The sequence below is a fragment of the Charadrius vociferus genome, unplaced genomic scaffold (assembly GCF_000708025.1).
Source record: "Charadrius vociferus isolate BGI_N301 unplaced genomic scaffold, ASM70802v2 scaffold390, whole genome shotgun sequence".
NCBI classification, from domain to species: domain Eukaryota; kingdom Metazoa; phylum Chordata; class Aves; order Charadriiformes; family Charadriidae; genus Charadrius; species Charadrius vociferus.
In genome coordinates this window covers 672254-686907 of record NW_009646433.1, presented here as the reverse complement: position 1 = coordinate 686907, position 14654 = coordinate 672254, and the positions used below count along the sequence as shown (strand labels likewise).

General features: G+C 42.9%; 1 protein-coding gene across 1 annotated transcript in view; it reads left to right on the top strand.

The window, feature by feature from the left end:
• The window catches only part of PRKG1 (protein kinase, cGMP-dependent, type I), a 517290-nt gene that overhangs the window by 479780 nt on the left and 22856 nt on the right, over window positions 1-14654 (top strand). The window contains exon 11 of the mRNA XM_009881637.1: window positions 7722-7818. Coding sequence (XP_009879939.1) covers window positions 7722-7818 — 97 coding nt within the window. The remainder of the gene's footprint in view (window positions 1-7721; window positions 7819-14654) is intronic.

Sequence of the window (14654 nt, the reverse complement as noted above, 5' to 3'; positions counted from 1 at the left end):
TTAAAAAGTATTGTTTTTTTAAAAGGGGGGGGGGGGGGATTAATTTCTCTGTTAGTTTTTTAACTTTATGTTTTTAATTTCAGATCTCCTTCCCCTTCCAGAGGAAGTTAGAGGTGCCATAGCTTTAATGTCTGTTTTAGCTGCCACTCAAATGTTCACTTTCTGTAAGAAAATCTAAACCAGGAGGTATGCTATTTCTCCTGATGTGAATGTCATTAAAGGCAAGTACGCTGCGAGCTCAAGTGCTGGTGGGTCCGAGAGAAATTCCCAGCCCCGACAACACGAACTTGAAAAGAAAGACAGCCTTTCTTTTCGATGCAATGGTCCGTGCAGCTGTAGCTTTTCGATTGCATCGTCGCCGCTAGCACATTGCTTTTTAAAAATCCAAACGAAATCTCTCTTGATTTGGATTTTCAGTCGAAGGTGTAAGACGTAGAAGGAAGCAGTAGCAGCTAAATCGGGAGTTAAAGCCACTGCACTGCTGACCGCAGAAGGATGGTCTGGAAGAAGGAGACCTGAACTAAGGGAAAACTGGGTTTTTAGTTCCCATGCTTTCTTCCTGTATCTATCTATCTACAGATACGTGTAGATAGTTTGATATACACCTTTTACTTTTCAGTGTTGTTTGCAATTATAAAAACCAGAAGAGTAGAAAATGAGTTTGATGTTCTCCTCCTTGCTCTTCCTTGGTGCAGGGCAGCAAATCCTCGTCCACAAGGGAATCCTCTCTTAAAAAGTCAAGATCTGTGGGTAACGGTGTAGCACCCGTCCCTCCCAAGAATGGGTTAGCATTAGGACAGCAAACACCAAGCAGAAATTATTTATGGGCATACTAACATGATATCAGTCCGTTGTCTTTGTGAAAGGGCAGAAAACCCCATTGGGATTTAGGGCAATGGCATGTCAGTGCTCCCGGGTTTAATACAACTCGGGCTGGGTGGGCAACAGTGACCTTACTGCCGATGGGAGATACCACAGTTGTGTTGTGCCGGTACTTTTATCCAACAGCTCACTGTCTTTGATCGGCATTTTCCTGCTTTCACTGCAATGGAGATGTCCTGGAACAATTTTGTGATCCTGTGTTTGTGAACGAGCTAATAAATTGCAATAATGTGACAGAGCTTGAAATGAATTCAGCTTTTCTGTGACGTTACGGGATTGACAGTAAAATAGGTAAAGAGCTGGTCTTTCTCTTGGTATTTTTGTTCTTACCAATACCAGCATTTATCTGAAAAGGACATTTGGAAGTTAAAAGTTGCATTTGTGCATCATGAGAGAGGCGGACATCTGGTACCCAGAGGAAGAAACACAAAACATAGGCATTTCCCATACGGAGTGACGGTATTTAGGAAATAGTTATTCTCTGTTGTCTATAGTTTTGTTCTGCCTGAGTGTCATTTTGGGGTGAGCATCTCCCTTTCAGCTAATACAAGTCCATGGAGACCTGGGAGTGCTCTTCACCTTGCAGGATCCAACTCTTAGAGGAGTCTGGTGAGCATGTTACGGTCTTCCCCGACAGGGTTTTGGGTTCGTACCTTGGTTATTTTTCTTTGCTGCAATGGTTTGTCAAGGGACATTCCCTCCCCCCAGAGCATACTGACCCAAATGGATTGATATCTGGAGGGAACGCTAGATAAGAAGGGTTTTGCACGTGGGGTGGGACCTCTGAGAGGATGAGTGGAAAGGCACCATAAAGAAATACAGATTTGCTCTCAATGCCTCTCAAGAATTTGCTTTCAGGCATTCCCAGGCTCTGGATCTTGCTGGTTGTGTAAAATACACTGTCGCTGTGCCATGCTTCTGTCTGTTGCCTGAATGTGGCTAAATCTTCCGAGCCCCACTCAAACAGGGCATAGTTGAAGGTAAGGATCTCGTGTGGACATGACACGAGGTGCTTTTTATTTCGCTTTCACCCATACGACCATTCATAGATTTCCCCTTGTCCAAAATCACTCGGAAATCCGTCAACGTGAGCTTTTCGGACTCATTTGAGCAGGCGGGGAAGAGGGCTGGCCGGTGCAGAAGGGAAGGCATGGGAGTCCTACCACCATTTGCTGCATCTGCTCTTCCTTACATTGCTTTCAGATAACGAAGCCGCCTCGTTACATGAATTCGAGCCATGTCCTCTGCCACTTTTCATTTGCATTTGGAACTGCATCTCTTTTAATAGCATGAATCCAGTCCAGAAAACCTGCCAGGACCTCGGGGTACCAGGCAGGCCGGGTGCCATGAGTAGAGGAGACCCAGGTGGGTTATTTTGCCAGGGCTGAAATAGGTTAGGTTCAGGTGTGTAGAAAAAAAAGAGTCACCAAATGGAGGGTTTGAGGTAATTTTTTATTTTGTTTGTCACAAACTCATTTTTTTTAAAGTGCAGCATCCTAAAAAGAAATTAGTTATATCTTAAGAACCGTAAGGACACGGACTGGGATAAATCTCTTATCTAGTGGACACAGAAAGATGGTTTCCTTTTGTGATGTGTTTTTTTCCCCAGCCCACCTGTGGCTCTTAGGCTCGTTTCACGTGTGTCTCCTTGCAGGCTGGGTCTGATAGTCACCATCCAACTATTGCGACTCATATTATTCTAGTCTTTGCAGAAATTCAATATTTCTATCTGCAGAAGTGCATTGCCTCTACGATGGGTGCTGTGGCAACCAGGCCAGCCAACAAAACTAAATATAAGGCCAACAAAATAGCTGTTAAACAAGCAGGTGTCTCTCACAGAGGAAGGCTCCAAAATTCTGATTTTATCCACCCCAAATGGTTATGTTTGCTCTTATCAGGGAGTTGGTGGTTGGTTCCCATTTGGTTGCAATTTACGTCTAGTTGGCAGCGCACAGGTGGAAAGAAGCCAAGTTTTCTATCAAGATGACAGTTTGGCAACAGATGTCTAATGTTTCCCAACACATTTAGCTCATGTGATAGGAATCGTGAGCTAGTTTAGTAAAGCTGAGCAGTTGGGTAATGGCAAACCTTTACTCCTCACATTTTCTCATTTATCCTTTTCAGCTGCCTAGGTAAGATGAATTTTTTTAATTTTATTTTTTTTGTGTGTTTGTAGTTTTGGGAGGAAAAGTTTGAAATGTGTTTCGGAGTAATTGTCATCCTAGGAGGTAATCGCTCATTTAAATGGTTGGAAACCTCCAGCAGTGCAAGAAGCCACATGTTTTCCTCTCCCTTTCTGCATATCAGGCATTGCCCACATGCTTGGGCCGTGGTTCCTGCGCTGCTGTTTCAAAGTAACGGGACATGTGGACGATGGTATTTGCTCCTGATCCCCCCGATGACTCTGGTTTCTTGCATGTGATGCCTGTCCGTGCCGAAGAGGAGGCTGAATCAAGACATTTTGATTAGCGATTCCTTAGGAGCATGTATTTTATTTGGAAGGAGAGAAAGAAATGGTGGTCCCAAATCCTAACTCTTCCACAGGAGGGCACTGATAGTCGTTAGGGCGAGATCGTTACAGGAAGCCGGTCATTCCAGTGAGATGTCAGTAGGTACCTCTGTTATTCAGATTTGCAAGGAACCTCAGAGAAGAGCTTGGGAGATTCTGCAGTCTACTCGTGTTTGACTTAGATCTGAACATCTCCTTTTCCGTCATGTTTTCTGACACCCCCTATGGAGGAGATACCTCTCCTTTTAGCCGCAGGAGTGAACTATAAGCTCTGGCAGGGATGGTTTGGTAGGGTAGGTTACAAAACCCAATTTCCATAAGCAAAAAAAGTCCCATTAAGAGTCCGTAGGGACTTGACATCTTGCCTCCTACAAGCTCTTGTGAAAGTCTCAGCCTTCCTTTTCATAGAATCATAGAACGGTTTAGGTTGGAAGGCACCTTAAAGATTATCTAGTTCCAACCCCCTGCTATGGGGAGGGACACCTTCCACTAGACCAGGTAAATTGTAAAAGCTCTTTATTAAAGAACAGACTTTGTGTTATTTCTCCCTATTTAGATCACACGATCTCTGTGTCTTTTCCTTTTGCGTACTATGATTTTCCAGGTGGTTTGGCCTGTGATAGCTGGGGCAAGAAGCACAATTACCAAAATATCCGGAGAAGGGCCCTTTCTTAATTATGTCTCATTCAACTAGAGTCAAAAAACCCCAGAAATCTCAGCATAGAAAGTTTGAGCCTTGCATCTGCATAGCTCCAGAATGTCACTGAACGCGGATGTGATGCTGATGAGCGTTCTTGCCTGAGATGTCTTCCCATTACACCTCTTATCTATTAATCTAGGAACTTAAATCATCAACTCTTCCAGAGGTCAAAAAAATCATTTCTCAGAACATCGGCGCACGGCTGCGTATTTAGAATGTACCGGCCTTTTTCATTAGACTGCTAAGTACCAAATGGGAAGAAGCTGCGGCATCTGCAAAGCGGTACCCAGAAGAAGTACCCCCTGCCCTGGCACGCGTGTATTTTTCCCACAGAGTGCCGAATTATTTCCACATCATCTTGCACAAGTGTGGCCAAACTGTCTCCACCGTTCATCCCATCTCTGTTATATTCCCAGGGAATATCCTGAGCATCCTCCCCTGTATCTGAGCGTAGCGCATCTCTTCAACCTGGTCCGGAACCGAACGTTCTCATACAGAGGCACCAGTATTAATGTTTAAACTTCTTCTGTATTTCTTTGCACTGCCCTCCCAATGCCTTGAAAAGGGTCCCTTTACTTTTGGAGGTGATAAAATAAGACATCGCATATGTTTTTCACTAATTTTGTTGAGCGAGGAGCACACGCTGCAAAACCTTGGGAGTTTCTGTTTCAGGGAACGGCATGCTCAAATTAAGGAAGTTGGAGGCCAGAAGTAGAATTCATGTTCTAAATTTCAGGATGAGGGTTATACCCGATTTCTGATTTAGGAGACGGCTTGGGAGTATTTGCATTTTGATATTTTTATGGAAGTGACTGAAGAGATTTATTCTTAAGCTTTGCAGGGCTGAAGTGTGTAACTCCTGTTCCCTTATAGGAATTTGATTCGAAAGTGGACTTTGACCTTTGTAGCTGGGAATAAAACAGAATTCAGATGTGGCTGTTGTTACTACGTGTGTGACGGGCTCGCTGGCTTGATTTTACACGTGTTTTGGTTTCACTATGTATTTTCCGAATTTCTTTTGGTTTTTGGATGCCTGTTGCACACTAATAGAGAACTGCATCCCACTTGTTTTATATGCATCATTGCACTTCTATGTACTAACTACACACAAGCAGTCTGTCAAAGAGAATTAGCCAAGAGATTTCAAAAAAGCAATCACCATAATGCTGCAAGTACATTTTTTTTAAGCAAAATAATAAATGAATACACTTTTTTTTTTTTCACTTTAAAAGCCACCAGCAGAGCTTTCAGCTTCTGCGATTCAACACACAAAACAATGAAGAAGTTGGGACTGAAGCGAAAGATCCCATCTCCCGTCAAACCGAGGGATTTTCGGGAGAATTGGTGGAATTTGCAGGGGCTGGGACTAGCATCCTGCTTGCCTTGCCAGCACCGTGCCATGTCCTAACCTAGTTTTTGTCCTCTCGTGTTGCATGAAGTGAACTATGCATCATTTTTGTAGGACTTGGCCATCTTTCAGGGTAAGAGGTATTACAGGGAAAAAAAAACCAAACCAACATTTCCCCTCTCTGTCCCATATGTTTTTGGAGTCCCTAACCCCTCTGACACGCTGCTATTTGGCATCTCTCGTTCCCTGCTTGAGAAATCCTCTCTGCTTGCCTAGGGGAGAGGACGGGGTAGGTGGTCCACTGCCTCCCTGGGAGCTCGAGGTGGCTTTCTTCCACATTTTCTCTCCTTCCTCTTTCCACCAAGAAGGGAGGCTCCCCAGCTTTGGGCAAAGGGAATGCAGGGCTTCTTCACCTGGAGTTTTGAATCCATCGTTCGACTGTTGAAGGGAAATTTTCCATGCTGGGATTTCATCTTACTAGCAATTATAAATCATTAAGGGTGTTTAACTGGTCAGGAACGTGAAAGATAACTCATACTCTGTCTATACATTTATCGTGAGAATTAGACTCATCTTGTTGCTCTGTCGCCCCTAAAATGACGTGTCTGCTGCGATTTAGAAGGGAATGTAGAAATACGTCTTTCCTGTAGCAGAGGTTTTTTAGTGACAGGTTTAGTATGCACCTCATGATGAGTATAGAGCGATCGATAAGCAACTGTGTCACACAAGGTTATCCCAAGTTCAGGGCAGGCTCGGAACTGATTGGTTTCCAAAATCGGATGCATCAGGCTGCTGCGGCCACCGGAGCAAGGTCACCGAGAGGATCTGGTGACAGTATAAATAATAAAGCAGAGCTTAAGTAATTTGTCGACAGCACCCCCGAGATAAAATTGCGCTTTGTTGCATTGGATTTGGGGATTGGTGATGTGACCTTTCATGTTTCTTGACACCTCTTTTTTTTTTTTTTTTTTTTTCCCTTGGAACTTTAAAATTGGGGTGGTTTTTTTTTCTCTTTCTCCCCCAGTGTCATTGCAGTTTTAAATAGACTAAAGAAGGTGGTTTGAAGGGAATAGGTCAGTAAATCAATTCCATCCTATTATTGAATTGAGACAGACGTGACGGACAAGGTACATTAAGAAGATAGACAGGTAGATACATATATACGATCGTGGCTATGATGTTTTATCTTTACGCTACCGCTATCATGCACAAATGAAGCATCCAGGTGAAATAGGGGATTATGGTCTATATTAATTGCGAGATATTATGGCCAAAATTAAGTCCTGAAAACCAAGGCAACTCCCCCTTTACACCCTCCGTGCCTCGCTCCATAATCCCATCAACGCTCTTTTCCCATACAAGTCTGTGTCACCAGCGGCCAAAGGTTGTACGCGCACGGGGACTTCTCCGGCAGCTGAATGTCAAACTTTATTGAGTGGGTGGATCCTGTTCATCCATTTCCCCTCCGAGCCTTTCTAAAAATACCATAAACCTTGACAAGGAGCTATTTTAGAGGAATCATATTCATGAGGATAGTCATGGGAAGCTTATTTTGGCAGGCTTGCATGTGTTCGATTTGCATGCTTCCTTAGTCAAGGGCTTGGTGAACTTGTGTCGCGAGCCAGTTGGACATGGGCTAAAGAGAGAGCATCTGGATTTTGGGACCTCCTGGGTTGGGACGTCTACGCCAAGTGAGTTTATAGGAGGAAAAGAAGTGAAGATATCCTTATAGGAATGTTGATATGTGACTGAAGTCATTCATTTCAGGCATTTGCACACCAGCCCGCAGCTTATCGGATCTGATTTCATAAAACCTGGCTGTGATTTCTCTCCAGGGACCTTAATGATCTTGCCACTTTCAATAAACATTTATAGAAACTACTGCCAGCCTGTGGATAAGAGAAACTCCTATGAGAGACTTTATCTTCCAAAAATACTTAAAGACACCAAAAAAAAAAACCACCCACGAGAAGATCGATAGAAAATGTCAAAATGTAGCACTTGCTGGGTAGCTGGAGCTGAATTGCAGTACCAGACATTTGCATTGTAGGCATGCAGTAGGTATGTTTGCTTTTCTCACTTGGAAAACCGTCCGCATCGGAGCAATACTCTAATTGGGACCAGCAAAACGATGAGTGTGAACAAAAGCAAACTGTAAGATATAAGATGGAAATTAAGCAGGTAAAGGCTGTTCCACACTCATGCCATTCGGGTACGGTATTGCACAGTACTCATGTTTGCACCTCTAAGAAATTTCCATTTTTTCGCATAAAAAAATCCAGATACGAAGCCGAAGCTGCCTTCTTCGCCAACCTGAAACTGTCTGATTTCAACATCATTGACACCCTTGGAGTCGGAGGGTTTGGACGAGTTGAGCTGGTAGGTAACCTTTTCTTCTTTGAAGTTTGCGTGATGTCCTAGCATTAGTACTGTGTTACAAGTCCTTTAATTTTTCTGTGTTATTACACCTGAGTAACTGGAAGAAAATCATGTGATGAGATTACATATTTTCTAATGGTTGAAGAAAGCTGAATTGTATTTCCTATGAAAGAAAAATGTCCGAATAAATGCTTTAGAATCATAGAATCACTTAGGTTGGAAAAGACCATTACGATCTTTGAGTCCAACCTTTGCAGTAACCAAGAAGAATTTATATACTAGGCTGAGAGAGGAGCACGCATCTTCTCTCTCCAGGTGGTCCTATGTTTATGGGATTGATTGCCTTTTCTAAACAACCTGAAGAGCTGCATGGTCGTTGAGTGCTAAGATTGAAAGAGCAACCTAAAATCTTACTTAGCCAAAACTGGAGTACCGGTACGATGTCTCCTGTAAGCAGTTCCTAACTCAGGTCTAGAGACAGACGTACTTGTTTATCACAAAAGCTGTAGATTCAGTGTTTGAACTATGACAACACTTCACAGAAAAACTATTTCTTTTTTGCAGAATTTTAGAGAAAGGACAAAACCCGAGCTTGTTTTTTGCTCTGCTTTAGATTTAGAGCTCTGCGGTCTTTATTAAAACAAAGCCTGAGCAGGAGGAGACTGAAACAGCAGCCGTTGCATGACCCGTTTGTGATATCATGTAAATACAAAGACTTACAATAGAAAAAGGGAGCTTAGTTTACATCACGGTGCTGACCACGGAGGAGTTTCTGATACCGGACACCAGTACAGTATGTTAGGAACTCCTGTAAGTTAAGGGCAGAAAAGGGAACAGAGTTACGGCTGCCATCACGGAACTGCAGGGAAATCCCCGCTCCGTAATCCTGCGGGAGCCAAACACACCCATAGTGCTGGGAACGGGGAAAACTGGCAAAATGAAGTGTTTCAGTGATAATTTGTGACGTAATGTGTAAAATCTGTGTTAAAAGTGCGACTTGCTCTTCCATATGATTTGATTTCTGACTTTTCCTGTTTGGATGTATGTAAAATTGTGCGGAGGAGAGCACGTCCGTGAGAGCGTTGGTCCCTTCCTGGGGTTTGGGTTTGGTTTTCTATTTATTTATTTATTTTCTATTAGCAACTGTTGTTTTGGAAGAGAGTCACGAGACCTCAGGCGTAGCCTGGGAAGGCTCTCCTTGCCCCGCACCTTCTATAGCCATCTGCTGCGGAGGATGCTTTTGAGCAGGAGTTTAAGTCGGGTTGTGCTGAACTTCCCTTTTGAAGGCCTTTCCCCCTCTGTTGACAACAGCATAAAGCTCAGAAGATCTGTCTCCTAAATTAATGTCACCGCTGGCTTCTGAGCCTGAGGTGACCTGTAGTGAGGGACTCACCGGTCTGGGGCTTGGTTTAGATCTTGTGAAGGAGCTTGTGAGATTTGTTTTCATTTTTAAGGCTTTTTTGACATGTGCTGTCAAGCTTGGAAAACCTAAAGATCTTCCTGGGAAGGTGCATGAGTTTGTCTTCATGAGGGGACTCTCAAACTGCACACTTATGGAAAGAAATTGGACTCTCACTGATGTCCGTGGGTCGGTCCTTTACCTCTGGCTGCTTATGTAGTTAATTTGGAAGCTTTAAGATGTTGACATCTTGAAATGGTAGCGATGCGTGATGCTTGGCCAGGTGTGAGGAAGGGCAGGACTTGGACATGCTCTGTCGCTTCAACGTGTCAGATCACAGTCAGGTAGAGATATTTAATCCTTAGGAGACGTCCAAGTCTCAGAAGGTTCCAAGAAGCCCTGGTGCCACTCCGGCAGCCTGCCGAAGGCTACTGACGGGAGAAACATTTTCATCACCTCGTAGGGTTTCTTCAGGGATGGGTTGAACACACTGCCCCTGCTCTCCTAAGCAGAGAAATGCTGGTTAAGGTCATTTTCTGTAAGTCTCAGTTAATACTGAATTGCACACAAAAGGATAAAAGATAATTAAAAGTTCAGCTTAACACTCCTGGTTTTATTATTTTTCTTTACCACCGAGGGAAATTTTGTTATTAAAACAAGAAAATACTATTTTTGTCAAAACAGAGCCTAGAATTGCTACCTCTTGCTTCTATCTTCTCCATGAAAAATATGTTTTATAATTTAAGGCTGAAAAATGAACTAATGCCAAATGTATTGGAGGAATTGACTCTCTTATTGCCTGAGTGCGTTACGGTAACCTGCTAGTACAGAGCAGCCTTGGAATTTGTTCCTGGAAAACATTCACATTTTCGCTCTTTCCAAGAGTAAAATTGATCAAATAAATAAAGCATGTTGCAAGGAAGAGGATTTTTATAGCTTAACCTCCGCTGCTGTGGGCAAGTCCCTCACAGGTTATCTCCGTACCCTTCAAGAGGGCAACTGGTGGTTTCTGGTTGAAAACTGGAATGTTTCGGGCTTAGGTTGAGTCTTGCTGGCCAAGAAGGAATGACACTCCCATTGGCCTGCGTTTTCATTTCCAGCTGTGGTTTGTATCAATATACCCTGTTTTTTACGACACCTCTGTGAAATAGGTCACCCCTTCAATGCATTCATACACGAGTACATGGCTTTTAGGTGAGGCAGCCTAAAATTTAAATATTTCTCAATTCTATGGAGATTACATCTTTTTGTCTTGCTTTTCCAGTTTTTTTGTGTGCCAAGAGACATTTCCCACAGATTTGCATTGGTGTTGTACATCACTTGCTCTGTTTTTTAATGGCTACCTGACATCTCTTGCAACATGTCTTGTCCTTATGGATGCTGTTCTTCTTTCTTCATCCCCAACCAGACTATGTAATTAGCTTTTACCCAGGCTTCTCTCACGGGGAGAAACCAGCTGAGTAGTGACTGTGGTATTTTAGACGGGGACCAGCTCTGGTGCTGGAACAAGAGCAGATAAAGGCTTTTGTTCACGTACAGCAGGACCTGTGTGATCCTCAATGTTTGAAGAGCAGACATGCGGGTTGGAGAGACCACAGTCTGGCCAGGGCCAGTGGTGCCACATTCCTAGGACAGCCTTCCCGCATTTCGGAGGGTTCCCAAGAAGGTGCAAGCTGCTCCGGGACACATCTCTCCCAGCTGGTGGACACCTTCCTTTTGCAGGGCAGAAAGAAAACAGTAGGAGTGACTTCTTGTTTTTTAATGGCATGGATTAACAGATGCATCCACTATTTTTTGCGACTCAGCTTCTCAGCACCATGTCAGTTGAGCATCTTCTGTGTTGGGATCCAGGTGCCTCTGTAATATGTTGGAATAGGGAACGTCATCTCAGGTTCATGTCCCCCCAAACACTGCTTTGCAGGGGATGGAGATGTAGGTCAGGTGTCCTCAGCCTTCATAAATCATCTCCTGAACTTTATTGCTCTTGTCTTTGTTCTTTAATTTCCTTTTAATTTAAGTCCCGTGTTTCTAATCATCTGCCACAGGTCAGCTATTTTGGATTAAAATCAAGATTATTTTAGACAGCTCTGAAATAAATGTATTGGAGTGTCTGAACATACAGGGGTAGAGTCATTCTTGCTGTGAAATCAGTTCATGTGGGTGGTGGCTGCGCACAGGTAGACTCAAAACCAGGTCCACGCCTGAACAAATGCCTTTTTGTTATATTGATTTACACAGTTACCGCTTCCAGCAAACATTAAGCAATGGGGGAAGGAGAAGATCTTAAATCACTCCTGTTATAAAATTGCAAAAATAATATGTTTTCACCATGCCCCACCCATCGCAAGCTTGATTGAAACTAGGTTTCAGCTACGTCTTTGTTCACTTCTCAGGACTTTAGATTTACCCACTGTGCCTGCACATAAACGAGCTTGGAGGGAGCTGTGTCTTCTGCACTCCTGTGGGTAGCATATGGCTCAGGACATCCTGAAGGCAGCAGGCAACAGGCAGATTAAGGACAGTCTCCGTTTTCAGCCCTGACTTGACAAAACATTTAATGGTATGTTTTAACGTTCAGCAGTTTTGCGGAAGTTGGTGGCACTTAGAGCACATATTTCAACCATATGGTCATTAAAGCTCGGGCTGGAAGGGACCTAAAGAGATCATCCTCAAGACAAAGTCAGATATACCTAACCACTTCTGACCGCTTTTCCCTAATTTGTTGTTGCAGTCTTTAGGGAAGGAGGTTCCCGCGGCAATTTATTCCAATGCTTACCCGTTCCTCACTGCAAGAACAGTTTTCCTAATATTTAACATCTCCCCGTAGCCTGTAGTACAAATACTGTATGTACTATATACAAATACCCTTGAGGTTGGGTTGTATTGATTTGAAGACCATTGTCATGTGAACCTGAAGAACTCCCTTCTTTCAAAGCACAGATGGGCTTCTTTTGAGCTTTACATCGAAATCATAGAATCATAGGATGGTTTAGGTTGGAAGGGAGCTTCATGCTTTGCAGGCCCGTGATCAATCTTGTTCCTCCCTCTCCGGATGGCTCTCACCTCTTTGGAACGATGCCCAAACCAGGTGCGTTAGTCCAACCTGGACCCTTCCTCTGCTCAGGTCGCGCCGGACAACAAGGGGCATTTTGCCACTACTAAATTGTGCCCCTTTTATTTCAAGTCATCGCTTCAGTTTGTAAAAAATTAGTTTGAATTCCCTTGCTTTTGTCAAAAGGGCTCCCAGACCTCTCTGGCTTGATTTTAATAGGTGCAGAGTTAATAACATTCTTCTTCTTTCATAATCCAAGCCATCGATGAAACTGTTTTATGGTGCCATATACCAGACGGCCCATCTTGAAGTCCTTTTGGCTTATGGTGGCCACTAAAAGCTAAACTGCTTTACAACATGGAGACAATACAATAAAGACACACGTAAAAACTAAGCCGTAGTTTCAGCCACATTTTACTGGGGCTGTGCAAGACCTTTTTAAAATGGACAGTATGGCATTTTTCATTTTTATTCATGTTTTAAGAGAAATCTGGCCACACATTATGAAGTGCAACCAAATTTATTATAGCCTCTAGCCTATTTTGTAAACAAAACCATTAGTGAATTAATTAGATGGTGAGGAAGAACCGCCGTAATTGTCTTTCTATAGACTGACAGATGCATAATTAAGATATTTATTAGCGGAAATTTCCAATTGCATAGCTATCGTTTTGTTCCAGCTACTGCAAGGCTTTTTATTAGAAAGATCAGTCTTCTCTTTGAAATCTTATAATTTTTATTTTTAATTGTCAGGAGTGCTTTGGCCTCCTTCCTTTTGAAAGAACGGGTATTTTGGGTGCTGCCAAGGTGAGGAAATTGAGGTGTGAGGGATGTGAAGATCAGGTACGTGAGCAAATCCTGCTTTCATCTGACAACGAAACTACCATCACGGAGCTGAACAAAATACCAGTTGTAAACATTTGGCCCTTTTTTTTCCATCCCTCCTTAACTATATGCAGGATGCTTAATTTTAATGATACCATCAGATGTGGCTGGACCACTGCAGAGCTTTTTTTTTTTCTTTTTTTCTTTATTTTCCCTTTGATTTTTAATTCCTGGTGGAATGCAATACATCCTTTGTAGATGGAAACATATTCTTGGGGTTTGTCTGCTAATGGAAAGGATGTTGTCAAGGTTTGGAAAGATGAGATGCCGTTTGTAGCCCATCGGATATTGTCAGAGGCCGGATCAGGATGTGAGCTGTCAAGCCAGAGGCTTCAGCTCCGGTTGGAGGCAGGAATAAGATGTAAAAATAGGTGCTACGTTGTAGACAAAGCCAAACTTGGGAGCGGGACCGGCTCGTGTGTGGGGTTGGAAAGTTTAGGTCCATCTGATATTTTCAAGAAAGCATAGTAGTGAGTTTTTTCCGTTTGGTTTTAGCATATTTTAGCTATATAACCCTTCTTCTGCTATTTACTTTTTATTGGAATGATTTTACGCATGAAACGGTTTACATTCCTCACTGCTGTTTTGCCTTTTCCTTCTAGACGTTTTTGAAAAATAGTATTTCCCTCTGGGCTTTATAGAAAGACACAAATTTTAATACACTTCCCAAAGCCCTCGCTTATAACAAACTTAGTTGTGCATGTTGTCAAGCACTGAATAGCAATTTTCGGTACAGGGATCAAAACAGAATTACAGATTTTTAGCACAGTTGAGTATCTGATTAAGCAACTTTAATTGTTAAATAGCTGTGGTTTTCTAAGGACTGTGCATTTTTTAGTGTATACTTCGGTGTACTCATAGAGTGTAATTTTACAATTTATTTTCCTGTGGAGTCCCACAGCGGTCAGATGGTGATAGAGTATTTAGTGCTTTCCCAACCAGTTCAATGTAGACTTTTTCAAAGGAAATAAGGTCAGTGTCACGGACAGTTTCTACCCTGCTGCCCACTTGTACTTAATTTTTGATTCATCCTTCAAAATTTCAGCTGCAGTATATCCTAAAGACTTAATTTTTACTCCATGCTTTTTCTTTCCATCTTAGGTCCTTTTATTTTTAGTCTTGACTTATTTTCCAGTCTAACCCAGTCCCAATCGCCGTGCCTGTTCGCGCAGCTAACCGAAAACTAACGGGATGTTGAGCGCGAGGTGGAAAGGGTATAGTGAGAAGCAGCGCGTAGCCTGCTTATAATTTGGATATGCAAATTACAATGTCTCTCCAAGCCTCAGGTCAGCAGAGCTTTAAGGAGATGGGCAAAGTACCTTCAAAACCCTAACGGAGAGATCTGCAATACCGAGCACCACGGTGGGCTTCGAGGCAGAAATATGAGCAAGATATTCCCTCACTTGCTTAATGAAAAGAGATGCTGGGAAGAAAGCAAGCTGTAAGGCAAAGAATAGTGTCATAGCGGGGAACCGTTTCATCCTGGAAGAACATAAATAT